Source organism: Pleurodeles waltl, chromosome 5, assembly GCF_031143425.1.
Source record: "Pleurodeles waltl isolate 20211129_DDA chromosome 5, aPleWal1.hap1.20221129, whole genome shotgun sequence".
In the NCBI taxonomy this organism is placed as follows: Eukaryota; Metazoa; Chordata; class Amphibia; order Caudata; family Salamandridae; genus Pleurodeles; species Pleurodeles waltl.
This window is the reverse complement of record NC_090444.1, coordinates 746007865-746035359: the sequence shown is the minus strand read 5'-3', so window position 1 is coordinate 746035359 and position 27495 is coordinate 746007865. Positions and strand designations below refer to the sequence as shown.

The following is a 27495-nucleotide window of genomic DNA, read 5'->3' as shown; positions in this document are numbered from 1 at the left end:
TAATGACATCAACACCCTATATCAGGTGTGCATAATTATTAGGCAACTTCCTTTCCTTTGGCAAAATGGGTCAAAAGAAGGACTTGACAGGCTCAGAAAAGTCAAAAATAGTGAGATATCTTGCAGAGGGATGCAGCATTCTTAAAATTGCAAAGCTTCTGAAGCGTGATCATCGAACAATCAAGCGTTTCATTCAAAATAGTCAACAGGGTCGCAAGAAGCGTGTGGAAAAACCAAGGCGCAAAATAACTGCCCATGAACTGAGAAAAAAGTCAAGCGTGCAGCTGCCACGATGCCACTTGCCACCAGTTTGGCCATATTTCAGAGCTGCAACATCACTGGAGTGCCCAAAAGCACAAGGTGTGCAATACTCAGAGACATGGCCAAGGTAAGACAGGCTGAAAGACGACCACCACTGAACAAGACACACAAGCTGAAACGTCAAGACTGGGCCAATAAATATCTCAAGACTGATTTTTCTAAGGTTTTATGGACTGATGAAATGAGAGTGAGTCTTGATGGGCCAGATGGATGGGCCCGTGGCTGGATTGGTAAAGGGCAGAGAGCTCCAGTCCGACTCAGACGCCAGCAAGGTGGAGGTGGAGTACTGGTTTGGGCTGGTATCATCAAAGATGAGCTTGTGGGGCCTTTTCGGGTTGAGGATGGAGTCAAGCTCAACTCCCAGTCCTACTGCCAGTTCCTGGAAGACACCTTCTTCAAGCAGTGGTACAGGAAGAAGTCTGCATCCTTCAAGAAAAACATGATTTTCATGCAGGACAATGCTCCATCACACGCGTCCAAGTACTCCACAGCGTGGCTGGCAAGAAAGGGTATAAAAGAAGGAAATCTAATGACATGGCCTCCTTGGTCACCTGATCTGAACCCCATTGAGAACCTGTGGTCCATCATCAAATGTGAGATTTACAAGGAGGGAAAACAGTACACCTCTCTGAACAGTGTCTGGGAGGCTGTGGTTGCTGCTGCACGCAATGTTGATGGTGAACAGATCAAAACACTGACAGAATCCATGGATGGCAGGCTTTTGAGTGTCCTTGCAAAGAAAGGTGGCTATATTGGTCACTGATTTGTTTTTGTTTTGTTTTTGAATGTCAGAAATGTATATTTGTGAATGTTGAGATGTTATATTGGTTTCACTGGTAATAATAAATAATTGAAATGGGTATATATTTTTTTTTTGTTAAGTTGCCTAATAATTATGCACAGTAATAGTCACCTGCACACACAGATATCCCCCTAACATAGCTAAAACTAAAAACAAACTAAAAACTACTTCCAAAAATATTCAGCTTTGATATTTATGAGTTTTTTGGGTTCATTGAGAACATGGTTGTTGTTCAATAATAACATTAATCCTCAAAAATACAACTTGCCTAATAATTCTGCACTCCCTGTATACATTAATCCGAAATAAAAACAATTGACTTGACAGCCTATGTATTTAAAGCTGGGGCAGTTGAATGCAGTTCTTCATACCGTGAAGGGCCGTTGAAGCATGAACAACGCAGTCACAAACTTTTGGAGATCAAGGTGGAGATGATAAAGCTTGTGGGCGTAACCAAGTTCACTTTAGGGGTGTGAAGCCAACAGCAGTGAATCATCAATCAAAATGTCACGTGTAGGACATGGAAATGCCACAAATCAACACACTTCAAACACAGAAATGTAATACATAAGCACACTGACTGCGTGGCAACACTGAGTCCCTCATGATGTTGGACCCTGCCCTGCTCCCCTTTGGACCCATCATTCTTCGCTTTGGGTCCTGCGGTGCCCTTCTGAGGGCCCTTCACTGCTACCCTCATGCTGCTTCCTCCGGATTCGTTGCTGTGCTTTCCTCTACACCCCGATCAGATGCTAATCACCATCACTTTCAGCCTTTGCTGCCTTCTTTACTTTTCACCCCTGCTGTGCCTTCCCTTTGGGCCCTTTGCTGCCCCTTACCCAAGGGCTCCGCCCTTCTACCATCCTCTGACCTTGTGCTGCATACCAGGATACTGCCCTAGTCCACTCTCTTTTGGTTTGTGCACTGCTCTTTCCACCTTGCACCCAAACTGCTTTTGCATCACCAATCCACCCATTGTCTCAATTGTTGTGGCTTCAGTAGAGAGAGAAAAGGTATTCACCAACGGTATAGCATGGGCAGCTCCAGTACAGACATCCATGTATGCGGGGAAATGAGCACTCCTTTGCTACTTTTGACCATGTGACCTCTTCTGATTTTTAGTCAAGCTTAAAAACATATTTTTACTGCAAGGGCAAATACATTCGTATTTCCGCTGTTCGATTAGAACTATTATTAACGTGGGTGAGTTGCAGACATTTTTATTTGTGTGACACTTTGAGCCTTATGTTCTGAGATGCATTCGCAAACCTGGTTGTGCATTGTGCATGAAATTTACAATTCAGTTTCTGCCAGAAGATTGTATGACACATTTGCAGGGTATGGCAAAATTACCTGCCTGATTAATATTGATTAGAAAGGTTGCAGTTTGAGACCCCCTGTGAAGGGCTGCAAATGCAGCGATGGGGACCAGTGGACAAAGGCATGACCCCATTCTTGCATTTGCTTTCCTAAACAGGAAACGTAAAAAAAAACGAAACAGACCTTTTTCATTAAATGTACAGGTGCAGTTAAAAAATTTGTTTTCCTATTTGGGAAGTCATTGAGCGTCTATTACACATGATATGGCTACAGGGAGACCACTGGGTCAGATGGTCTCCCTGTGGAATTCTATAGCATGTATGCAAGATATTAGGACCACGACTGGTGCTCGGTTTAGGCTCCCTCTCAGAGTCCACCAGGGAGGCACTCATGGTTTCCTTGCTTAAACCCTTTCAAAACCAGCATCATGTAAGCCTTTGTGTAGGCTAAAGACAGAACACTAAATACTCAATAAAATCTTGGCAGGGCGCAATTACCCGCTGTTACCCACCAGTGCGCTGCGCTATGGAGAATGGCAGTGACATACTTCACTGGATATCCTTGTTAAACACCAAAACTACGAGAGTGTAAACAGGGAAAACCATTATCTCCACTCTTTGAGGTATTTCGGGATATAATACAGGAATGCTGTTGTCACTCATGGTATTCACATTCACAGTAGAGCCTTTTGCCTGCAAAATGAGAAAGAAATGTTGGGAGAGATGGATGTCCTTGGCGTGTGGCCTACATGTCATTCCCCTTTTAACAGGTGACCTATTGCTATTTGTGATGAATTTGCATAATATTCTACGACCAGTGATCGAGTACCTTTGGGATTTTGGTCAGCTCTCAGGGATTCTGATCAACTGAGGAAAAACGTGTGCCTCAGCTGTTAGTTAGTGAGGTCCTACTGACCTGGCTGATATAGTTATGGCAAGGGAAACAAGCTCCTTCAGCTACCTCAGAGTTCAAGTGTATCACTCTGAAAACGAATGTTGGGGGAGGAATTTGGGAAGGACCTTGCAGTTACTGAGAGGATGTGAATATTTCTGGATACAATGGTCATCCCAATAATGGGTATCATAACAGTTTAAGTTGGCGATGGTCCCTGCTTCCTGTACCTCTTTACTTACCTACACATATGGACCCATTGAGTGTTCTTTAGAGATTTCATACCCTTCTGGTGTCTTTGATATGGGGATCCAGCAGACTCCAGGTTTTGCTAGAAAAGTTGAAACTGTTTATAATGGAGAGAGGGCTATGTACACCGGATTTTGGAGGTACTCATCAACATGACACTGGTAGGCCTGGGGATCAATATCGGGAATGTGACCTTGATCAAACTCCTCCTGGGGGAGGGATTCACGCCCAGTAATGGAACTTGTCTGCTCCAAGGGCCTAAGGAGTCTAGCGTTAGCCAACCCGAGCCCAGTATGTGCACCATCCCTTGCATTGGTGGGTTTACCAAAATCCCATAATATTTCACAATTGGTCAGGAAGAGGCAGGGATATAGAGAGTGGGCACTGCTATGCCTCTGGGAATATTACATCATTACAGTAATGAATGAAGGAAGGTGGCCTTCCTGCTGGACAATTCATAACATATGGTTCCCAGTCCAAATCCCTGCATTCATATTGGAACATGGGTAACACAGAATCACATACTGAAAAACCTACTTCAACTATTTACGTAGGTAAGCTTTGGAGACAAGCTTAGTAGTTATACAAGTTCCTACACTCCATGATGAAAATTAGCTTGCCTTCAGTCAAAGATAAGTCAGAAATAGACCTGGCCAGATTCTGGATGGCGTGAAATGGAAGAAAGTGGTTCAATGTGTCCACAAGATCTCCAGAAGTACTGGCCTTAAGTACATATCATTCATCTTAACACATAGGACCTGGCTAGCCCCAAAAGGCTTAGTAGGATACATACAGTTTGACCTGATTATCACATTCCTAACAATACCATGAATATTGTGTAGATCATGTTTGGATGCTTTGTTTAGATTGAAAAAAAAAAATCAGAGAAGTCCGTTAGACCTCTGTCTTCTTCTCTTGATGTTGCTTTGCATGACTGCCAGTGCCTTTCACTAATGCGCTGTTCATAGCACAGGTGTGAGTTCTCTCACCATTACTCTGATCAGTGCAACATGGTGGGTGCTCTGTCCCGATCTGTGCCCGGTGCCCCTCTTTGAGAGTGCACCACAGCGTAGAGTGGGACAATGCACCTCCTTTCTTCTTAATTAACTCCATTTACCATTACTCATCACTCTTATCACTCAGCTGTCTCCTAACCCAGTTCACCCACAATAATGTTGGTATACTCTTCAAATTGTTTACAAACTATCTGTTTGGAATATAACTTAAGGCTTTATTTTTTTAATAACTTCCTTCCATCTTCCTTGATGCCGTTGATTTGGTGGGTTTGAGTGACATACCTTTTTTTGTTCAGAATTGTTCTGCTGGGGATCCTGGGACTGTTTTATTTGAAGATATTTAGTACTATTTACATGATTAATGAATTAATTCAGTTCTCGAATCCAAGTATCTGATCGTTTCCGAGTAATAGTTAACACTCATTTAAAGGTCATGACCACAGAGCAACAACGTCGCTGATGAATGTAGTAGGTCACCTCCAAGGATGACCCTTGGGATGCACTAGCGCTGACTCTGCCGAGAGTCCATGACAGATATCAAAGGATCATCTAGAAGGTCACGCAGACTGGAGGTCTCTGCATTATGCCTATGTGCCTCAAAGTGATAACAATGTGCAAAAATGATGATGCTTCAAACACATTACGGCCATCTTGAGTGATTTCTACTGTTCCCTTTGATCTTCTCAATCATATTTGCCTCTGAGTTGTATTTTCAGTTGCTTTTCCAAAGTTTCAGGCAATATCTACAGAATTAGAGCTTCAGAAGGGAATGGGTGCTGAAACAAGGACAAAACCGTTGCACTTAGCAGTGGGTGGATGTGCTTTGAAAGGCACAGAGAGGTTGAAACCCTTTAAGACCGTTTCTTTCTTCTTGGCCTAAACCCTTTGAATTGTTCCGGGCTCTCTTATCTTCTTATTTATCCGGTGACCTATGCTGATGCAGCTTCAAACGAGAGATTGTTTTACATTTTAAATGGAAAATATTGACAACATTGTCAGATTATGTTAAAATATCAATGATTTTTTTTTGTAGGACCAGAAATTTACAGGGATGTTTGCAATGACTGAACGGGGACATGGAAGCAACGTGAGGGGAATTCTGACAAAAGCAATTTTTGATCCTGCTACTCAGGTAAACACTGAACCACTGATTCTGAGGTATTACATTGAAGAGTACATCTAACACCGTGAACATTTAATATTGACTGACTCTTAACTGTTTAATGTACGGCAAATTACTTCAATGTAATGGGCTCCTATTGAAAACTATCATGAACATTTGGTCAGTACTACCAAGTCACATTATATCTGCAGTCGACTGGGGGCATATGCATGAACTTCACACCTTGTGAATCACTTCCCATCTTTGTTCTAGGACTAAAACATGATTAAGGACAAATATTGCCCTTTTGGAGTTATTGCATCTGAAATAGTAGTGTCTGTTAGTTTCTGAAGGCTGTCAGTATTACCTCTACTCAACCTAGTCCTTCACTCCTAAGAAGAACGTAGGCGAGTTCCCTTTTTGTCACACACAAAGGAAATATAATTCAAAAACGATCCAGGAACCATGTTTACTATACGGGCTGCTGAAGGGCTTAATCCATTTACCTTATTTCACACATATTGTCCTTTGAAGTGCAGTTGTGAGAACAAAATGGCTAAACCACAAGCATTTCCTCCATATTTATCTTTGTTCTGTGGATCCCTGCACGTTTCCCTTGTTGGCACACTATGGGTCCTGTGATCTTGAATGACCGTTCAAACTACAAATTTAGTGCTACTGAAGCATATACTTGGTATTCCCTGAGACTGGGGTTAGCCCTTTATTGGTGCTCCTGCCCATTATTCTTGGAAGGGTAACTCCCTTGTATCCAGCTGCACAGACCTTGCTGGTAGTGAGCATTGAACAATTTTGGAGCACAGCAACCGCACAAGGCGGTATGTCTCCTGGCCATATCTTCCCCATCAAGTCCAGTGGCGTGGGCAAATGATTCTTTTTATGCTTTTTCTTTTTTGAAAATGCATCTTATTAACGTTTTCACAAATATAAAACGATTGTGTTACCATATAGTTCTCACTGTAAGGAACCTATGTAAAATAAAACAAAAAGAAGTAAACCCACCCCCTCCCTAGACACATTGCAATAGGTATACTGTTTTCCCGGGAATGACACATTATAAATATCCGAAAACTTCATTATGGTTCCAGTTCGTATCAGCTTTCTCTAGCATGTGAGTCTGCACAGTGCTCTAGCCTTACTGAAGAGATTCAGTCAAATAGCCTCCATGCACATAATCTAGGTGGGAAGGTCACAGTTCCTCGTTCACCTTCTATATATAACAGCAGTGGTTGCCAAGCTTTCATGAGGTTGTCTCTGTCATTGTCCACACGACCAATTACTTTTCGTACTTGTTCTTTTAATGATCTGATTTTTTTAATGAAGCCGGGTGTCTATGAACATTGTATTAATGGTTCCTGAGTAATTGACCAAAACATTGGCACATGTGTGCACAGAAGATAGTTTGCGATCAGCTTTTGTGCACTTGTTATGTTTTCGATTTGTTGATTGTGAACATCAGATTGTACAATAGGGCAAGTCGAAACACAGCGCACATGCCCCTCTATCCCTCAGGAGAGATTGGAGGAGAGCAAGAGCCCACTTTCTATCAAAAGAGACCCATTGTGTAACTGTAAAATCCTAGCCTTTCAGGTTGGTCCAGTTTCTCGTTTTTGCAATTTTCCGAAATCGTGTATAGTCTTAACACTGGGGTGTCCTTGTGAAAGAAGTTAGATATAGGCTGTCTGTTTCTGTGGCAGTATCCATTCTCCGTCATTTATATTTTGATGTTCCAGGTCACCCATGGTAACTCTAACATCTGCACCACAGATGATCACAATCACTTTTACAAATGCAAAGAAGCCTTGTAGTAGAATTTATTGACAATGTCATTGATGCACATTGTATCTTTACCTGGAGCCTTTGAGGGAAAGGAGCTTAACTTCTTTCGAATCTTAACGGTGGCCACCACACTCTCTAATTTGGCAGGTGAGAGGAAACTCATTGCTGTGAGGAAATTCACTGAGGCATAGTATGTGACGTTGGCTTTCTTGGACCTAGGATTTCCCACACTTAAGCAACAATGGAGAGGATGCTGATGTTCAATGGGATAGACAACCTCTAATTAGTCTGCTTCACAGAACAAAAGACAACACAAACGCCTTAATCACAAAGTGGTTCACGGGCTTCAGGCCTGACTAGGTCTTGACAGCATTTAGGATAGTGTTTGGGTCTCTAGTTGGCAGTCAGTTTTCACCCTGTCCAAGTAGTGACCCTCACTCTAGTCAGGATAAGGGAGATAACTGCTTAGATAACCCCTGCTCATCCCCTTGGTAGCTTGGCACAAGTAGTCAGGCTTATGTCAGAAGCAATGTGTAAAGCATTTTCACATAACACACAGTAATACAGTGAAAACACTACACCATTTTTAGAAAAATAGCCAGTATTTATCTGTGTAAAACAAGACCAAAACAAGAAAAATATAACTCACAGTAATAAAAATATGAATTCTGCAAGATTCACACAAAAATACAGTTCCTTGAAGTCAGTAGCTCCACATGGGGCTATCACGGCGTCGTGAGCAACAAAACCAACAGTTCAGGCAGGCTGCGGCGTCCCATGCCGGCTACAGTGTCAGGAAGACCCGCAAACAGTACCTTGGATTTGTAGGGCGTTGTGATCCTCGCAGTGAGCTCCGGAGAGCGGCGTCGCTGTCGTCTCGGTGTCGGTTCCAGAGTCAGTGCAGGAGTCATCGGGCATTGAAGTCACATGCCTTGCGGATCGAACTCCGGGTTGATGAAGTCAAGTGCACCGGCGTTGATGCGTCGGGCTGCGGTGCTAAGCGGGGCGATGCGACATGCGGTGCCCACAGGTCACAGTGCAGGCAGCGGCTCTGTGACGGCGTCCAGCGGCATCGGTGAGGCCAGGGCTGCGGTGTAAAGTGGGGTGGTGCAACGTGCGGTGTCCACAGGTCACTGTGCAGGCAGCGACGTCATCATTGTGGAAGCGATGTCGTCGGTAGGTCCAAGCCAGCTGTGCGGGATGGTGCTTCGTGACTCTCACAAGCGGTGTCCACAGGCCATGCTGCAGACAGGAATGCCTGGTGACGACCCTGGAGTCGATGGTGCTGCGTCGGTGGACCGGGGCTGCAGGGCGGGACGGGATGGTGCATCATACCACAGTGCAGGCAGCGGCACCGGTGTCAGCAGGAGTGGCGTCGTCGGGGAGTGCGGGGACCACAGGTCGCGGTGCGAGCAGCGGCTCGGTCAAGTCGTCTGATGACGGTGTCGGTGAGACCAGGGTCACGAAGTGAAGCGGGGCAATGAGACTCCTTGTGGCGTTGGCAGGTCATGGTGCAGACCAGCGACGTCGTTGGCGGTGGTCGTGGTGGTTTCTCCTCTTGAATAGCATAAAACACACAGTTCCCAGTGCTGCAGGTCGAGGAAACTGAAGTCTTTGGTGTCCCTGAGACTTCCAACAGGAGGCAAGCTCTACTCCAAGCTCATGGAGAACTTTCTCAAGCAGGACACACACAGCAAAGTTCACCCTTTGCACTCTTTTCAGGCAGAAGCAGCATCTGCAGGCGAGTCCAGCAAAGCAACACAGCAAAGGGACAGTACTCCTCCTGCAGCTCTTCTGCTCTTCTCCTTGACAGAGGTTCCTTTTGATTCCGAAAGATTCTAAAAGTCTGGGGTTTTGGGTCTACTTCTTATACCCTGTTCTGCTTTTGAAGTTGGCAAACTCCAAAGCAAAGTCTCAAGTGTTAGCAAGATCCTTCCTTGTCCAGGCCAGGTGGACAGAGACTGCATTGTTTGAGGCCAGGCATAGTCCTTTCAGGTGTGAACGACCACTCCTCCCTCCCCTCTAGCTTTGATGGCTCATCAGGATATGCAGGCTACACCCCTGCCCCCTTTTGTTCACTGCCTAGAGAGGTGCAAAACAGCCCAACTGTCAAACTGACCCAGACAGACAATCCACAAACAGGCAGAGTCACAGAATGCTTTAAGCAAGAAAATGCCTACTTTCTTCTAATGGCATTTTCAAACAGACAACTTAAAAACAAACTTTACTAAAAGATGTATTTTTAAATTGTGAGTTCAGAGACCCTAAACTCCATATTTGTATCTGCTCTCAAAGGGAATCGGCGCTTTAAGGATATTTAAAGGCAGCCCCCATGTTAACTTAAGAGAGAGATAGGCCTTGCACAGTGAAAACCGAATTTGGCAGTATTTCACTGTTAGGATATATAAAACATACTAGTATATGTCTTACCTTAAACATAAACTGCACCCTGCCCCTTCTGCTACCTAGGGCCTACCTTAGGGGTGCCTGACCTGTAGTAAAAGGGAAGGTTTAGGCCTGGCAAGTCGAATTGGCAGTTTAAAACTTCACACACAGACACTGCAGTGGCAGGTCTTAGCCATGTTTACAGGGCTACTAATGTGGGTGGCACAACCAGTGCTGCAGGCCCACTAGTGGCATTTGATTTACAGGCCCTGGGCACCTCTAGTGCACTTCACTAGGGGCTTACCAGTAAATCGAATGCCAATCATGGATAAACCAATCAGTAGTACAATTTACATAGAGAGCATATGCACTTTAGCACTGTTTTAGCAGCGGTAAAGTGCCCAGAGTCCTAAAGCCAACAAAAAAATGGTCAGAAGAATTAGGAGGAAGGAGGCCAAAAGACTGGGGATGACCCTGCAAAAAGGGCTTGGTGCAATAGATAGTGTGAAGCATAAGCATTTAAAATGAATGTCCTCAAAGTAATCCTTCCTGCTGGAGTTTTATTTTAACTCTTTATGATGTTAAATCAATATATACCATCTGAGAGAGACTTCATAGTTCATGAATGAGCTCTACATACCGAAGCGGTGGTAATGCACTTGTGGACCATTGTCTTCTTTGCTTACATAGAAAATGTGAAATGGATCTCTTTCACTCCCTGTTTTAGCAGATAACCTGATCCTTGAGGAGCTTTATTTCTAATTGTCTGAGGAATGTAAGCTCCTTATGCCTTCCATTCAGTTTCCCTGTCATTAAGTTGCTCTAGTCATAACAGAAGATTTCTTCGTGCTAGCTCTATGTGTTCATGGGTTGTCTAACAAATTTAGTTTCTTGACCTCAGGAGAGTTTGATCCCACAGCCCAACTACCCAGGAGATGTGATCCTTTATCCCAGAAGAAAGCCTTGTTCGCCATGCCTTCCATCCCTTACCAGGCCAAGCCATCTTGTTTCCAAGACACCTGCTTCAGCTATCTAGATCTGCATGTCCCAAGAAAAATACAAGCAGCCTAGGTTCTGTCATAAGAACCTAAAAATCCTGGTTTGCCCTGCTTAAACAAAAAGGGAATCTCTATTGATCCTTGACATTTGGATTGCCCTTACCTCTGGCAGATGAAGACTGTTAAAACATGGGCATCCCAATGTATCTGCAGTCAGTTCTATTGCTAGGCGTCCTTCTCCTGAAAGATATGACAGGTACCTCCTCTAGAAGCTCTCTAAGCTCACTCAATATTGTTTGTACCGGATTCAACACATATCCGTTTACATTGTTAGGTTAATCAGTGTCAGTTACAGATTTACATTGTTCCTGCTCTTCATGATTGATTGTTACAGTTTAAAGAGCACAATACTTAGCAACCTCATCAGCATAACGGTTGCCCATGGTGACCATGTCATCACCACTTTTATGAGCAATACATACTTTACAACTGTTATTTCTGTATGTTGCTACAAAGCTTCCAACAAGTTTAAAATGTATGTCCTATTCCTGATAGGTGTACTAGATCTCATAAAAATTAGTTGAGATCACAACTGCCCAAAATCATGGAGCACAGCCTCTTCAGTTTGAGTATCTTATGTCTGGTGTTGGTGTGGTACACAGTTCGGTCACATTTATACAGTCATGATCATAATCCTCATCGTGCTCATCCTTGTTTGAAATCAGCAGCAGTTTTGCAGGTTTAAAAAAAATTCATCTTCTGATTGAAATATTGTCAGCTGCCAATATCACTTGCTCATATTTTGCCAGGTGGCTGTTTAGCATGTGGATAGTTAGTGTATCCGTCAGCAAAATCTTCAATGAGTAGGGGATTAACACAATAAGTGTGAACCCATGACAATTCCTTCATTTACTTTAATTGCAAGACAAACTGCTGCTACATCAAGGATCAGCTGTGGCTCCTGGATCTAATGTAGCAGAGAAGTAAGAAACAAGCCACTTTACTTCTTACTAAAACAGACCATGCACACCCTTCTTTTTCATTACAGTACAGGAGAAAAGTCCTTCTCATAATCTGACATTCTTAGAGTTTATGCGATGCAGAGATTATCTCTGGGCTCGAGGAAGGCCCTCATGCATTCGTCATCAAATGTAGCTTGATTCTCTGTCACTGTGAGTAAGCCTTTCTAAAGGCTTTGCAATCATAGAAACATGTGGAATTCACAGTCTAGAGTAGCTAAGCATTCTCAGCGACATCCTCACTTCTCTTTGAGTAGTCAGAGGGTTTAGTCTCAGGATTGCAGAAACATGTTCTTCTGATACTTTCCTTGCACCTTTCTCAATGTGCTAAGCCAAGAAAATAATTGTATCTTTGTGGGTGCCACCATGTGCCCATTATCTGCAAGATGGTTCAAGAGCACAATTGGATCCAACTTACAGTTGCCTTTCATTTTAGGAGCAACCCTCAGGTTCTTGATATACTGCTCCAATACTGTTGATAGGGCAGTTGCAGATTTTCTAAATATTTCTTTAGGATCTGACCGAAGATTGAGGAACTTTCTGTACAACTTTGTCAGATTCAACACAAAACAAGGACCTTATTGAGGAATCTGAATGCAAAGAGATACTGGCTATCCTCATGAAGAGGAATGGAGAAGATTCTTGGCACAAGTAACTAGCTGCGTACTGTTCTGCAAACAGAGGAATCTGAACAATTATAGTAGGATTCTACTGCAACTGGGGAACAAAATCAAATCATATTGATTTCAATCTGGATTTGATTTACATTCCCTTTTCCGGTGTCAGTCCCCCACAAAAATGAGAAGGGATCATCTTCAACCTGTTAGCATTAGCTCCATTTGAACCATTCACAGAATTTCTGCCCAAGTTGCCCTGAAAACATTTTATTTCCTAAAACACACACTCCTTGAGCTCTAATGTTTGTACGATCAAGAAAATCTGAATCCAAACGTAAAATTACCATCTAAGTGTTACCTTTTTGTAATTGCTGTTTCTCTTTCAGATTTCACTGCTTTGCGCCGAAATAGTCACTACAGTACTTTGATTACTTCAGTTTTTCGTCAATGCCCTTAGCCTGCCAACACATCACACCTTGCTAAAGATGAAACCTAAGCTCCGTATGCAAGCCCAAAACAAAGCCAACACGAACTCACTACTTTCTTTTGTGGATTCTTCAACTCCTCTGAACCTTTTTCTAAATGTGCATAAGTCTTTCATAATACGCATGCACTGACTCTTTTACTCTTTCGGTTTTTGTGTAGCTTTCATGTTTGAACAGTTCACTTCTTTCTCTGAAACCTTGTGCTAAAATATGAGGTCACCTGTTCGTACTTATCCATAACCAAAGCAGCTGGGGTATTATGAACAAGATTCTAGTCTATCAACTTCTGTACACTAATTTTCTAGTTTCTCTCTAAGCTTTGGAAAGTTGGTTGTAAATAGTAGATCATATTCCCTGTCAAGGAACATGCACATAATCACTTCCGTGCACTTCTCCCAAAGGATATCCAGCCACCTCTACTTCCCTTTCAGGGTCACTTTTACTCGGTTTTGCTGTCTGCTACTATTGATTGATTCTCTAATGTGTGCACTAGAAGCAATCAAACCATTTCATTCACACCATCATCATCCAACTCTATTCTGTGCCAGTCTTTTTTATTGTATAAATTGGCATGATCTTTTGCTGCCAATTCCTCAAATTTCAGTTGTGAATCACTCTCACATCTAGCTCTATCTCAATTTCCGAGAAAGGAAGGAGCTATATTATGTGAAATTAATTTCTCTTTGCTAATTGTACCCTACAAAGTTTCTCCAAATTTCAGTCTGAGATACTCAGAATATCTCCTTTCTGGTTGAACTGCTGTCACAGTAGTACCTGTATCAACATATCAGTAGTAGGAGCCATATTAACTCTGCTAATACCTGCTGAATTTTTAGGCGGAGCAGTAGGCACTGGAAATGAACTCATGCTGGATTGTCTGGCTCCCATATCGTTAGGTAATCTGGGTGTTTGCATGTGAAGGAGGTCTGGAGTCTGATGATTCATCTTAGAAATTATCCTCCAGATCCAAATTTTATTTTTTTCTGCTGTCATTTCTATTTTCATCATTTTTTTCATTAATTTATTTTTATTATTTATTAATTCATTAAAAATTGCTGGAAACACACCTACACTCACCATAGTGTTCTCTTTCTATTGATATAGATTACTGAGGCTGCCCATTTTTAATACACTTAATATCACCTTGTCAGCCTCAAGCGAAATGTCTGCACATTTAACGACATGGAGACACATTCAGTTTGCACAACAACAGTATCTAGTATGGATATCAGTAGAAAAGGATTTATGAGTGTCGCAAGATGCCCTGAATATCTACTTCTCAGGTATAAAGACGATATGTGCACAGAGGTGATGCATATTATGAACACTGGTTCCGGCTGAATATTTCCACAGCATTTCTGCCTTGTTTGTCTCCCATGATCAGCTGTATTATCATTTTGTTCCATAAACACAAGAGGCTTGACCATTTGAGGGAGAGATGTCTTTGTTACAGAAGTACCCAGAAAGAGGTCAGATTCCAGACCGCTGTTTGCTGTAGCTCTTGGACAGAGACTGGGCACAAGGAACAGAAGCCAAGTTCAGCTGAGCTTCGCTGTTTTAGAGCATGGTTTTCATGGAGTGCGCAGCCGCAACGTTCCCTCCTCCCTCTGCACTAGAGGCTGTCTGATAAACACCGAGGCATGCTGTGTTGATGTATGCAGGGCAGCAATCCAAGTATTCTTCTCTAGGCACTGTTAGTTTACTTCATGCTCTCAGAGCAGTGATAAGAGTAGGGTTTTGGATATAGGAAACAAATTCCTTTGAAACATGGTAGCAATGTTTGTCATTTTCACATTTATAGTAACTCTGATAACGGATATTAGCCATATGCTTTATATGTTTTGTGGTCACAGTGCATGTACTAAGTAGCAGGTTACGGCAATACATGTTTTTCAACATACATTGTGTCATTATTAGTACTGATGCTTGAGTGTGACATTCTAAGAACAAAAGGTGGGTTTTCCAGTTAGCACTGCAATCCTGACAACAAATACTGTTTATTTAGCAGAAAGCACCATGAGACAGAGAAGAGTGTGGATCTACAGTTCAACCAGATATGCCTTCCTCATATATACCACACCAAGTGCTTGTGTTATAGGGTTAGGGGATCTAAATCTGTAGACTCATGGTATACCCCAAAGATACATAGCACCATGTTCTTTTTTGCATGCCCATTTTGATTCAAGTAATTGACTCACTGCCTTTTTCCTTTGCACTCCTTTTCCATTTCCATTTCAGCAGGATCCCATTCATTCAGTGCCTTGAACCATGTTTTTTTTCTCAAACATTTTTTGTCACAAATATTTGAGCTTCCTCACATTAAAAGTACACTCTAAAGGAAATTGCATGTCCATGTCTCCAGATGTAATCTCATTCCAGTCTTTTAACCTTATGCACACATGGAAGCCCATCTATATCATTATTTGAAAGGCAGAAGTATCTTCTGGTGGAATCTTTTCTCCCTTAATTTAAGGAATTGTAGGCTTTTTAAGCATAGCACCTATTAGTTGTGAAACATTTTGTGCACAAACCACTAAAAAATAGACTAAATAAAGTAACAGCATGGCTGTGGTAAAGGTCAACACAGCACAACCTGCAGCAGTAACTCACCAATGACAGCGCAACTCACTATAATACTTATCAATCCCAGCGTGACTTTGTAGTTAAGACATGTTGTCTGTATGGCTGTTGACTGTATCAAATGCAGCAAGTCACCAATCACAGCATAATTTGCTACAATGCAAAACTTTTCAGATCACAAACAAAAATACACAAACCATATAAATCTCTTGTCTGCTTAACCAAAATAGGGAGGAAGAAATAAATGGAAATTAACCTCGCCAGGTGGAAAGGGATCAGTACCTTTGCTACAATATCAGTCGCACTAAGGCAGGTTTAAGTAATTCATAAATGTCCTTATCTCATTAGTATGTGCCGCCGTACAAAACACGCTATCACTTTGCAGACAAGTTCACCAGTATATCTAGAGCTTGTATTTCTACACACCTGTTTACCTTAAACTTCACTTAGCAATAAACCCAATGATTCAACATTTCAATTTAAATACAAAATTCAGCATATTTTTACAATAACATCTGAATATTTCCAACCCAAATGCTTATCCATTTTTACGAAATAAACAGATTCTCAAAATCCAATGCCGTCTTGGGTGGGCACATGATTTAGGACCGATTGCTCCCAAGAAGGAATCTATCCTTCCAAAAACGAGGGAACGCTTTACTACCTGGCTTCAAGGAAAAAGCCTCCAGTCAGAATGTCAAAATTGTATTTTGTTTGGGGGCTGACCTTTTTATTCTGATATTCTTCAAAATATGGTAGACTACAGTCTGCATTTATAGATGGCATCCTCCATGGATTCTGTGCTTCTTGGCAATGATTCCATTAGTCTAAACAAAAGGGAGTTGTTACATAGGAATAAATGCTGAGTAATCACCATTGTGACGCTTGTACTTACCTCTCCACGTCCTTGTGATGGTTCACCCACAATTGACAAACCCAAACTACACGTTGGTGAAGAATAGAACACAAAGGAACTGTAGTTACTAGAAACTAGAAGGCACTTTGTGGGAAGGACACAACAAGAGGTTTTCATTGTTTATTTTGATAATAATGTTTGTGGTATTAAAAAACTCTTCAGTCCATTCTTGTATATTGAGAAACCTCCCTTTATTCTTGAGGATAGATGGATGGTGTCCACAGAGCTAGGAGTGCCTAGACGATAACTTGTGCCCTAAGATGACTATAACTCGCACCCCACCATGCACAGTTTTCTCCTAAATAATTTTACTGCAAATGGTACATGGATATTATTAATGATGTTTTCAAAGATGTCATGAGCGATGTAATATGTGGGGTAATTAGCAGTGCATGGTGAGTGTTCGAGTTTAGTTTCCTTATGGCACAAGTTATAGTTATTTGAGCTAACTATAATTATAACTGTGAAATTTCTATTGTTTTGTGCGAGTAAATTCAGATTCTAACAATAACATCCCTGTTACATTTGTTTTGTTCAGTGAATTTCTGTGTTTTTTTTAACGTGAAGTCATTTTAATGACTATACACTAAGCCACCCACCACTGCGCATGGACTTTGGCCGTGCACCGTGGGGGTTGGTCACAGGGCCTGGCCGGCAGCCAGTCCTTTCAGCCAGCCCGCTATAACTACCCACCCGCACCATGAATGCCCTTTGGGCGTGCACGCTGGGAGTTGGCCACATGCCAGGCCATGCTGACAACCTCCTATAACCACCCAACCCTCATGCATAAGACTGAGTGGATCTCTGAGTGTGTGCATGAGTACCTCAGTGGGTCTGTGAATGGGTGCGTGAGGGTCTGTGAGGGAGTGCATGAGTTTGCTAGTGGGTCTGAGTGAGTACATGAGTCTCTGAGTGGATCTGAGTGGGTGCATGAATGTCTGAGAGGGTCTGTGAGTGGGTGCGTGAATGTCTGAGTGGGTCTGTGAGAGGGTGAAGGAGTGTCTAAGTGGGTCTGTATGTATTCTACACTATATATGCGTAATGGAGCACAAGGAAATGTCACCAGTGACCTTGTGTGCATTTTGGCAATATGATTGTCCCTGATGCATCTTTATCTAGAAATGTGTAATAACAAGAATCCTTCTACAGAGAGGCAAATGAGACTACAAAGACATAAATCTCCACCAAACCAGGGTCCTTCCTGTTATTTATATGACAAAAGTGCTTCTTTGTTTTGTGGAGATGTCCTAATATCCTTCGGCATCAAAAACGTGCCACCAAAATCGGCAGCAAAGGCACTGGGGGGTCCCTTTGATAAGCTGTACATCATCCTGGTGAAAGGCGGGAAGACCTTTCCATAGTGCTAAGGTGGATGGTGCAGGGCCAAGTGGGCAGAGCTGCCAGGTGATTTGCACATTCGCATACCCGTAGCAATTTAAAGGGAGAACCAGTACTCTGCTCTCATCAGGAGGACAAGAAAGAACCCACTTGTGACAGTCACATACAGATTGCGCTTCAATAGATCAACGTTGTATTCATCTCTACAAAGGATTTCAGATAGTTTTTTTTAATATGGAATTGCTGAGTATACACACTTAATATAAGAGGGTGACCCCATTCCCAGGGCTCGGTCTTCATTCAGTAAGGGAGGTGGGCCGCCTGGCCCCCTCCCCAGGCTGATTTTTGCCCGGGCCCCCATCCCCTGGTGCCCGGCCTTCATTCAGTAGGGGAACCACGCGGCCCCCCTCCCTGGGCCAATTTTGGCACCTGGGACCCCAACCTCTGGGGCCTGGCCATGTCTCCTGATGCCCCCCAGCGCACCCAGTGTGCAATGGTACCACAGGGGGAGCCTCAAGGCCTCCACCGTTCCAGCCAGCTGTCTGCCTCCTGGGGGAGCTGGCATTGCTATTACACACAGGGAGCTGCTAAATATGCAGCTTCCCTGCTTGCAATCATTTCATCTCTTTCCCTTTCCACATCTCTGAAAGAGATTAAAACTCTACTTCCAGCAGGTGGGAGCACTTCGACAGCTCTCACCCGCTGGAAGAGGAGTGTTTGCTTTTGCTTGGAGGGAGCTGTCAAAGCTCCCTCCAAGCAAAAGGCTGTGGCCCGGTTTGGGGCTCCAGGACATAGCAGACGCGGGCCCTAGGGTGGGGTGTTTGGGGTGGCGGTCCCCAGGGTCATGTATGCAGCCCCCCTGCAACATTTAATGGCTGCCAACACTTCCTGGTTAAAGTGTTGGCAGCCAATCAGATATCAGCATAGGGACTGTTGGATCCGTGGAGGATCTGCGTCCATAGATATCTATATTTCTTTAATATTTTAAAAACTACTGAACGGATATACACCAAATCACAAAAAGCACACTTTCTAGACCAAGAATTAGCTTTCTGTCTGATTTGTTCAAACTCCCTTTGGGAAAATGCATGGTGAAAATGCATTTTGGTACTCCTCCTCCCTCCAACACACACACACTTTTTCTCGGCCTGCGCTTGATGGATAACCCTGAAACTTTCAAGACAGAAGCTGAACCGACTGTCATATTAGTTTTGAAAATGTTGTGAACATTCGTCAAGCGATGCCAAAGTTATTGGCAAAACAAAAAACGATCTTCCTAATTAAACTAGCTCCTAACTATAACTACCTACTGGCGACCTTAACCTTATCAACCCCAACCCCCTAAATGCAACCCAGCCTAAAAATACCCTTGCACCCAAATACCCCTACCCACCCTCAACCCTAAAAATACCCTTACCCACTCTAAACCCTAAAAATACCCTTGCAACTCTAACATTACCCACTCTAAAACCCCCAAAATACCCTAATTCCCTTATCACCCAAATACCCTCACCCACCCTGTACCTTAAAAATACCCTTGGCCACCCAAATACCCCTGTCCACCATAAACCCTAAAAGTACCTTTGCAACCCAAATACCCTCACCCACCCTAAATCCTAAAATTATCCTTGCCACCCAAATTCCCCTACCCACCCTAAAATCTAAAAATATCCTTGTCACCCTAACACCAATACCCACCCTAACATACCTTTGCCACCCAAATACCTTTACCCACCCTAAAATTAACCTTGCCACCTTAATACTATAACCCACCCTAAATAAAACCCTTCCACCCAATACCCTCACCCGCCATATACATATTTTCTACACTTACCTGAAAAATACTTACATGTTTGTTGTAAAGGCATATGTGTGGTAACGTTTTGTGTGGTAAAAGTATGTGTGGTAAAAAGGCATAGGCATATGCATTGTAATGGATGCATGGGCGTGGTAAAAGTATTGCTTGGTAACAGGAAGCCACCCCCCTGACATCTGACCTTTATTGTACATTCATTCAAGCAAGAGTAGTGTGTTAATGAAGCAAGCTATTTGACATTTTCTTCAGTTAGTCCCTATGTTTAGAGGGGAGTTCAGCAAAACCACCCATGAAGATAATGACACATGAGCGCATGCAACAACTTACCACAGATTCACCATTACTCATCAAAGGATGCATTAATGATTGAGCGAACTGGGAGTCTATGATACTTGCTTTTCCTCCCCTAGCTCCTGGTGTGCCCGCAGTGCATATGCTGGTCCTGTGCTTAAACACCTGAAGAGCTGAGGGCTTACATCCTGTGGAAAAGGAGAAGAAGGTGTCTTAGACAAATAGTAAGGCATACCCTGAAAAGAGTCTGGTTTATTAACAAGTCTGCATTTGCATTCTCCCAACGTTTGGGAGGAAATTTAGAAGGATCAAACATGGTCATTTTAAATAGCCTGCTTGCTGAAAAAGAATGGGCTAATGATCTAATGAAGTATTAAGGTGCATACATTCCGCGCTTCGGAGAATAAGGAGGAAATGTTTTAAGAGGAAGCACTTGCAAGGCACTCAAAAAATATCAAAGAACGAAATGGCAAGACAAGACTTCATGTAAATGTGTTTTTTTAGTTAGGGAACAAAACTCAGTCCACATGGTTAGAATGATTAAACCCACAAGACGTAGAGACTCAAACGTACTCTACAAAAAGGTTAGTGTGACTCCCTATCACCAAATGGAGCAGTGGAGGCTTTCAAAGATGACAATATTTGTTAGGTCCAAGTTTGATAAATAATGTGAAAAATGGGAGAATTGAATAGTTATTTATCAAACATTAAAGTGGATAATGCACATTTAGATGACAAGTATTTTTTTGTTTTCTACATAGTGCTGTAATGCTGTTGTTCCAGAGACTTCGGAAATGTAGTAATGAAGCCTGAAAATGATATATTTATTGTGGTGTTATCTTGGTGTTTGCTATGAAGCAAGCATTCCCCCTTTCAGATATTTTGTTTAAGAGATAGCAGGTAGTATCTTAACTATAGTAGATACTCAAACATCTGTGGTGTGTGTATATGTAATTAAAAAGTAGACAGACATTTCATTTCCTTTAAGAAATCAAATACATCTTCAAAAATCATCTTTGATGAAGTACCTTTAGTTTTCTTTTTAAATACCATAGAATAGAGCATTGTATACAGGGAGTGCAGAATTATTAGGCAAGTTGTATTTTTGAGGATTCATTTTATTATTGAACAACAACCATGTTCTCAATGAACCCAAAAAACTCATTAATATCAAAGCTGAATACTTTTGGAAGTAGTTTTTAGTTTGTTTTTAGTTTTAGCTATGTTAGGGGGATAGCTGTGTGTGCAGGTGACTATTACTGTGCATAATTATTAGGCAACTTAACAAAAAAAAATATATACCCATTTCAATTATTTATTATTACCAGTGAAACCAATATAACATCTCAACATTCACAAATATACATTTCTGACATTCAAAAACAAAACAAAAACAAATCAGTGACCAATATAGCCACCTTTCTTTGCAAGGACACTCAAAAGCCTGCCATCCATGGATTCTGTCAGTGTTTTGATCTGTTCACCATCAACATTGCGTGCAGCAGCAACCACAGCCTCCCAGACACTGTTCAGAGAGGTGTACTGTTTTCCCTCCTTGTAAATCTCACATTTGATGATGGACCACAGGTTCTCAATGGGGTTCAGATCAGGTGAACAAGGAGGCCATGTCATTAGATTTCCTTCTTTTATACCCTTTCTTGCCAGCCACGCTGTGGAGTACTTGGACGCGTGTGATGGAGCATTGTCCTGCATGAAAATCATGTTTTTCTTGAAGGATGCAGACTTCTTCCTGTACCACTGCTTGAAGAAGGTGTCTTCCAGGAACTGGCAGTAGGACTGGGAGTTGAGCTTGACTCCATCCTCAACCCGAAAAGGCCCCACAAGCTCATCTTTGATGATACCAGCCCAAACCAGTACTCCACCTTGCTGGCGTCTGAGTCGGACTGGAGCTCTCTGCCCTTTACCAATCCAGCCACGGGCCCATCCATCTGGCCCATCAAGACTCACTCTCATTTCATCAGTCCATAAAACCTTAGAAAAATCAGTCTTGAGATATTTCTTGGCCCAGTCTTGACGTTTCAGCTTGTGTGTCTTGTTCAGTGGTGGTCGTCTTTCAGCCTTTCTTACCTTGGCCATGTCTCTGAGTATTGCACACCTTGTGCTTTTGGGCACTCCAGTGATGTTGCAACTCTGAAATATGGCCAAACTGGTGGCAAGTGGCATCGTGGCAGCTGCACGCTTGACTTTTCTCAGTTCATGGGCAGTTATTTTGCGCCTTGGTTTTTCCACACGCTTCTTGCGACCCTGTTGACTATTTTGAATGAAACGCTTGATTGTTCGATGATCACGCTTCAGAAGCTTTGCAATTTTAAGAGTGCTGCATCCCTCTGCAAGATATCTCACTATTTTTGACTTTTCTGAGCCTGTCAAGTCCTTCTTTTGACCCATTTTGCCAAAGGAAAGGAAGTTGCCTAATAATTATGCACACCTGATATAGGGTGTTGATGTCATTAGACCACACCCCTTCTCATTACAGAGATGCACATCACCTAATATGCTTAATTGGTAGTAGGCTTTCGAGCCTATACAGCTTGGAGTAAGACAACATGCATAAAGAGGATGATGTGGTCAAAATACTCATTTGCCTAATAATTCTGCACTCCCTGTAGATTGGAAAGGTTTCTTCTGGGACTTAATAATGATTTTGCAAATGCAGGCTACAAGAATATTAAAAAGACTTACATTTGTAGGGAAATTGATGCTATTATTCTGTGCAAGAGATTGACACAAACTAGGGTAATGAAGATGCAGTGGACAGGGTTGCAGATGATAGATCATTGGAGCCTCTATCAATAATACATGTCAGTGTTAGGATACTCACCAAGGCTGTGGCGGCACAGCTCATGTAAATGCTCTCCCATCACTGGTTTATTGTGACCAATCAGGGTCCATGCCCCTAACATTATGACTGGGAATTTGGTGGAAGCTTTCCTGTGTACAGTATTTTTTAGAAATAGGGCCATGCTATAAACGGTTACATAGAGAGAAAGCTTTTCCATTGCTGGTCCGTTTTTATTTCAAATCCTGATGCAATTTAATTTCAGTTCTTAATTTGAGGGTGGATGAGGATTACTTATTTGACTCACAGAGGGAGGGTCAGAACTTGGAATAAACTATTGAAAGGTTGGATGCTGGAATAAGGCATACAATAGGGCTGTCCCCCAACACCCCTATATTGTGCTTTGAGACCCTTTGGCTGATGTGTTGAAAAACAATTTAACCACCTGGTTTGCATACAAATTGTTCTAAGTCCATGCTGTTCCAGTTGGGGGCACTAGCAAGGAGAGCTGTCTACCATAGCAGGGTCAGCTTTGGGAGCCAAAACATAGAAAATATCTAGGTATTATGGGCATAACACTCAGTGTGTGCTGAGTGCTGAAAGGCAGACGTAGATCTATTTCATTCTGGATAACACTTTTCCTGACAGTGCTGTGGAGAGGGGCTCTGACAAATATGGTTGTTTTGCCTACTTGTTTTTATATTTTTCATGATATTTCTTGTTTAAGACCTAATGTATATTATTTTTTCTTTTACTCCCCTGTATGGTCAGGATCTCAACCCAGAATGAAGCTTGAAATCCTGAAACTAAAATATGATGAAAAGTGACTTAGGTTGCCCAAATTTGAATGCTATTATTTTACATCTTAACATTTATTCCACTGGTTGACCAGTACCCTAATTATGAAAACCTGTTGTTTTGAAGGTTGCATTGGTACTACTGAACTACGGTATCATGTCATGACAAAACTAGAGCAGACACTGCCACCCAAATCTCCCTTTTATTACCTTGCATTGTTGTACTGTAAATGAAGACATATGGCCATGGTGTCCAGTGGCGTAACAAAACTTGAGGGCCCCCCCATGCAAGGTACATAGAGGGGCCCATCTCCCAACTGAGTGAGGACCTCTGAGGCCAGGGTGTTGTTCTGAGGGGGCCCCCAGGAGCTTGAGGACCCCCCAGACCGCGGGGGCCTATGTTACACCACTGATGGCGGCTCGATGAACAGATGGTGGATACTTGACAACAGCCAATACCACAATGACACACTTTATTGCATTTGATTAGGGTGTTTATAGGTGATTTAAAGATGGGTTTGAGTGAACAGTTGTGGGCAGTTATGAAAAACGAGGACCTGATGGATTGGGGGTCAAATGATAGTAGTTTTCACTATTAGCCTTGACATTATCAGTCTGTAGTAATATGTATGTGATGTGTTAAAAATTTTATTCTGCTCCTGCATTGAGGTGGCACTTTAATATAATTTAGACCTCTGTGCAGTGGATGTCTTCAACTACCCTGTCCTGGTTTGCCTTGCATTTCATATTGCTGACTTCTGTCCTCTTATTTTGATACATGCATCAATTGTCTAGTAACTGCTTACAAAATCCTTTCGTGAAAATCAATAAAAAACTAGGAATAAGTAAGGGTCAAGGTTTGACTTTTTAGGTGGAGCTTCAGTGACATTGCTTAGCACTGCATGCGGTGAAACATTGAGTGGTTGTTCTTGAAGAGGTATAAATAGCATGCTGACAAGTATCACTGTATGACCTGTAGTGTTGCTATCTGGAAAAATATCCTTCCACTCGCATTACAAGGAGTCCCCTGTGTTGCAATGCCACAACTTCTCTTTTGCACATGTAAATACACTGGATGCATACAAACTGGTGAAGAGAAGAGAATTATCCTGCAATCGACTGCCCCACCTTCCTTGTCCCACAAATTGTTCAGCCTATCAACTGCTTTGTCCTCTGCCTGAGGGATTCCTTGCATCCCATTCACATCTGTCACAACAATTTGAGTCATTTCCACTTCCCTTGTCCTCTCACCAGCTTGCCATCTTTCCTGCATTCTCTCCCATCACTTCCCCTGCCTCTTTTCAGTTTTCCCTCTTCTGCCTTTTCCAGCTTATTTTTTTAAGTGATTTTAAAATTAAATGTTTGTGTTAATTGTCACATGAGGTTAGATTTATCCATTGTTCGGGCAGGATGAGGACTAGATGCAGTATATATTTAGCGATGAGCAGTGCTTTAAATGGGCTGGTACTCTCCGGTACTGAGTACCGGCACTTTTTTATTTTGGGAGGGAGAGTACTGGCACATTTCAAGAAAAACGTAATACTTTCAATTGAAGAGTACTGGCACTTCTCAGAAACAAGCAGGTACTCTGGCACAGAGTACCTGCACTTTAAATTTTTCCATTTCAAGCACTGGCGATGAGCAGGTGCTAGTGTGCTTCCTTACCACAAGTGGTGCCTTGAATCAGACGCATCCATTGTCACGTCAAATATGTAGAAAGCTCCGTCCAATCTCCAAGAACCGACACAGCACTTCCAGGCACTGAATTCATTGTAGTAGCTTTATTGGCACAAAAAAATGTCAACGCATTTTGGTTGCCTTGATCAACCTTGTTCATGAAGTACACGCCATTTTCATTCAAAGAATAAATACTATGACATCTCCAGTAGAAAGTAAAAAAGGACTTTGTCCTGAGTTTTAAAGCTGATTACCATCTTGTAACTATTTATTTTTATTGCAATAGTAAAACATAACTTAATGCTTTAACAGAAAAACTTCAATACAATCCCTAATCACGGTGCATTGTATTTTCCTAATTATCCAGTGATTCCTCAGTTTGCAGTGTCACACTGCTCAGGTGGGTGTGACATACATGGTCAATTACATACATATTGTAATGCCAAGTCTGGACTTCAGTAGATTATATTAAGCCAAAATTATTTATGTTTCATCATCAATCATGACACTAGTTCATTGGCTCGACCTGGCTTACATTCTATAGGTATAGTTTAAATGAAAGCGTAGTCACGTCTGAATAGACTCAGTATACTATGATGCACTTCTTCAAATATAAGCAGTTGTTCAGCATTGGCTGTATAAGAAAAAAAGTCATCACGCCCCATTGGACAACTTATACCGCATGTTGAGACCCAATATACCTGCCATCATGCCACAATGGGCACCTTCTTCACTTATTGAAACAGTCTTTCTAAAATCATAGTAGTACTCAAAGAAACATAGTAAGAACATTAAATAAAGCAACTCCTAGTCTTTAATCTACTGGTGAACAAATTATTATAGCCATCCTATATAAAAAAAACCTAAAGTTTAATCTTCCCTCATGGTAAAAAAATACAATATAATGGTTTGGACCACCATGCTACGGATAGCTATTACAAACGTGTGTAGTTCTTTGTCCATGTTACGGTCCTATTGTTCCTTGCGATCCATCTCTAGTATATACCTGATTTCTAATTGCCTTATTGCCCTCTCCCTATTGCTACCTCTGACATCTTTGGGGAGTTGGGCTAGACAACTGTACTTTAACATGGATATGTCACCTCTGTGAAATCTTTCAATTTGTCTAGCTACTGCATAGCTGCGGTCTTTGTTTTTTATTTTTCTAATGTGTTGGATTATACTTTTGTGGACCGGTAAAGTAGTGCTTCCTACATATGCTTTTGAGCTGGGACATTTTAGTAAGTACACTATGAACCTACTTTTGAATGCAAGTCACCCTTTCACTTTGATGTTTGTATTGAATGGTGTCTTAATGTGTGTATTGTTTTCCCACATTGACAAGCCTGCACTTTGTACAGTTGTAAAAACCTTCCTTTGGTTTTAGCCGTGTGGTATTTTCGTTTTTTTATGCTTATGACAGCCCTCACCAAGTGGTCTCTCAAAGATTTGGCCAGTCTAAAGCTAATCTGGGGTCGACTTGTTATTTTTTGTCCAGGGCATGTCTTAGCCTCATACATGCTGTATTATAGGTTGTGACAGATCTATGTACCTTAGCACATGTCTTTTGTTCCTTATGTGCAAATAAGGCTGTTTCTCTTTTGGGCATCCTCGTTCTCTTGGATGCTGCTTTAAGAATGCTTTCAGGGTATCCCTTTGGTTTGAATCTTGGTATCATTTGTTCCTTTACCTTGGTGTATTCTTCCTCCATGCTGCACACTCTACTGGCTCTAAAGAATTCACCAAAGGGAATGCTTTTGATGAGTGGGGTAGGATGGAAACTCTGTGCCTGCAGAATAGTATTACCCGCAGTGGACTTCCTTTATAGCGTTACAACTAATTTATCCCCCTCCACCTACAACAAGATATCCCAAAATTCCTTTTCAGTGTAGTGTTACTGATCTTGTTTTACACAATAGATTCATTTTTTTCTATACAGTTCATCTATAAATTGCCTTCCATCAGTCTCAGAACCTTTCCATAACACAGATAAATTGTTGATAAATCTGACCCATAGGGTGATATGGTCTGCCCATGTTTCCATGCTGTTGCCTCAAAGCACCTGCTCCTCCCATCAGCCCATATGCAGATTTGTGTAGCTAAGGGCGAAGTAGGTGCCGTAGCTGTTCCCCTACGTTGCTGAAAGATTTGATCATATTTTTGATAAATACCATTCCATCATGCTTATTAACATCTTGTTGCATTACGAATACTTGATGGGTTTAATCCTCACCAAATGTTTTGCTGCAGTGAGCTCATTAGAATACCTAATGCTCGA

The 27495-nt window shown here is 42.1% G+C and overlaps 1 protein-coding gene across 1 annotated transcript in view; it reads left to right on the top strand.

The window, feature by feature from the left end:
• The window catches only part of ACOXL (acyl-CoA oxidase like), a 981865-nt gene that overhangs the window by 281642 nt on the left and 672728 nt on the right, over positions 1 to 27495 (top strand). Inside the window, exon 5 of the mRNA XM_069234707.1 lies at positions 5633 to 5731. Within this exon, the coding sequence (XP_069090808.1) occupies positions 5633 to 5731 (99 nt within the window). The remainder of the gene's footprint in view (positions 1 to 5632; positions 5732 to 27495) is intronic.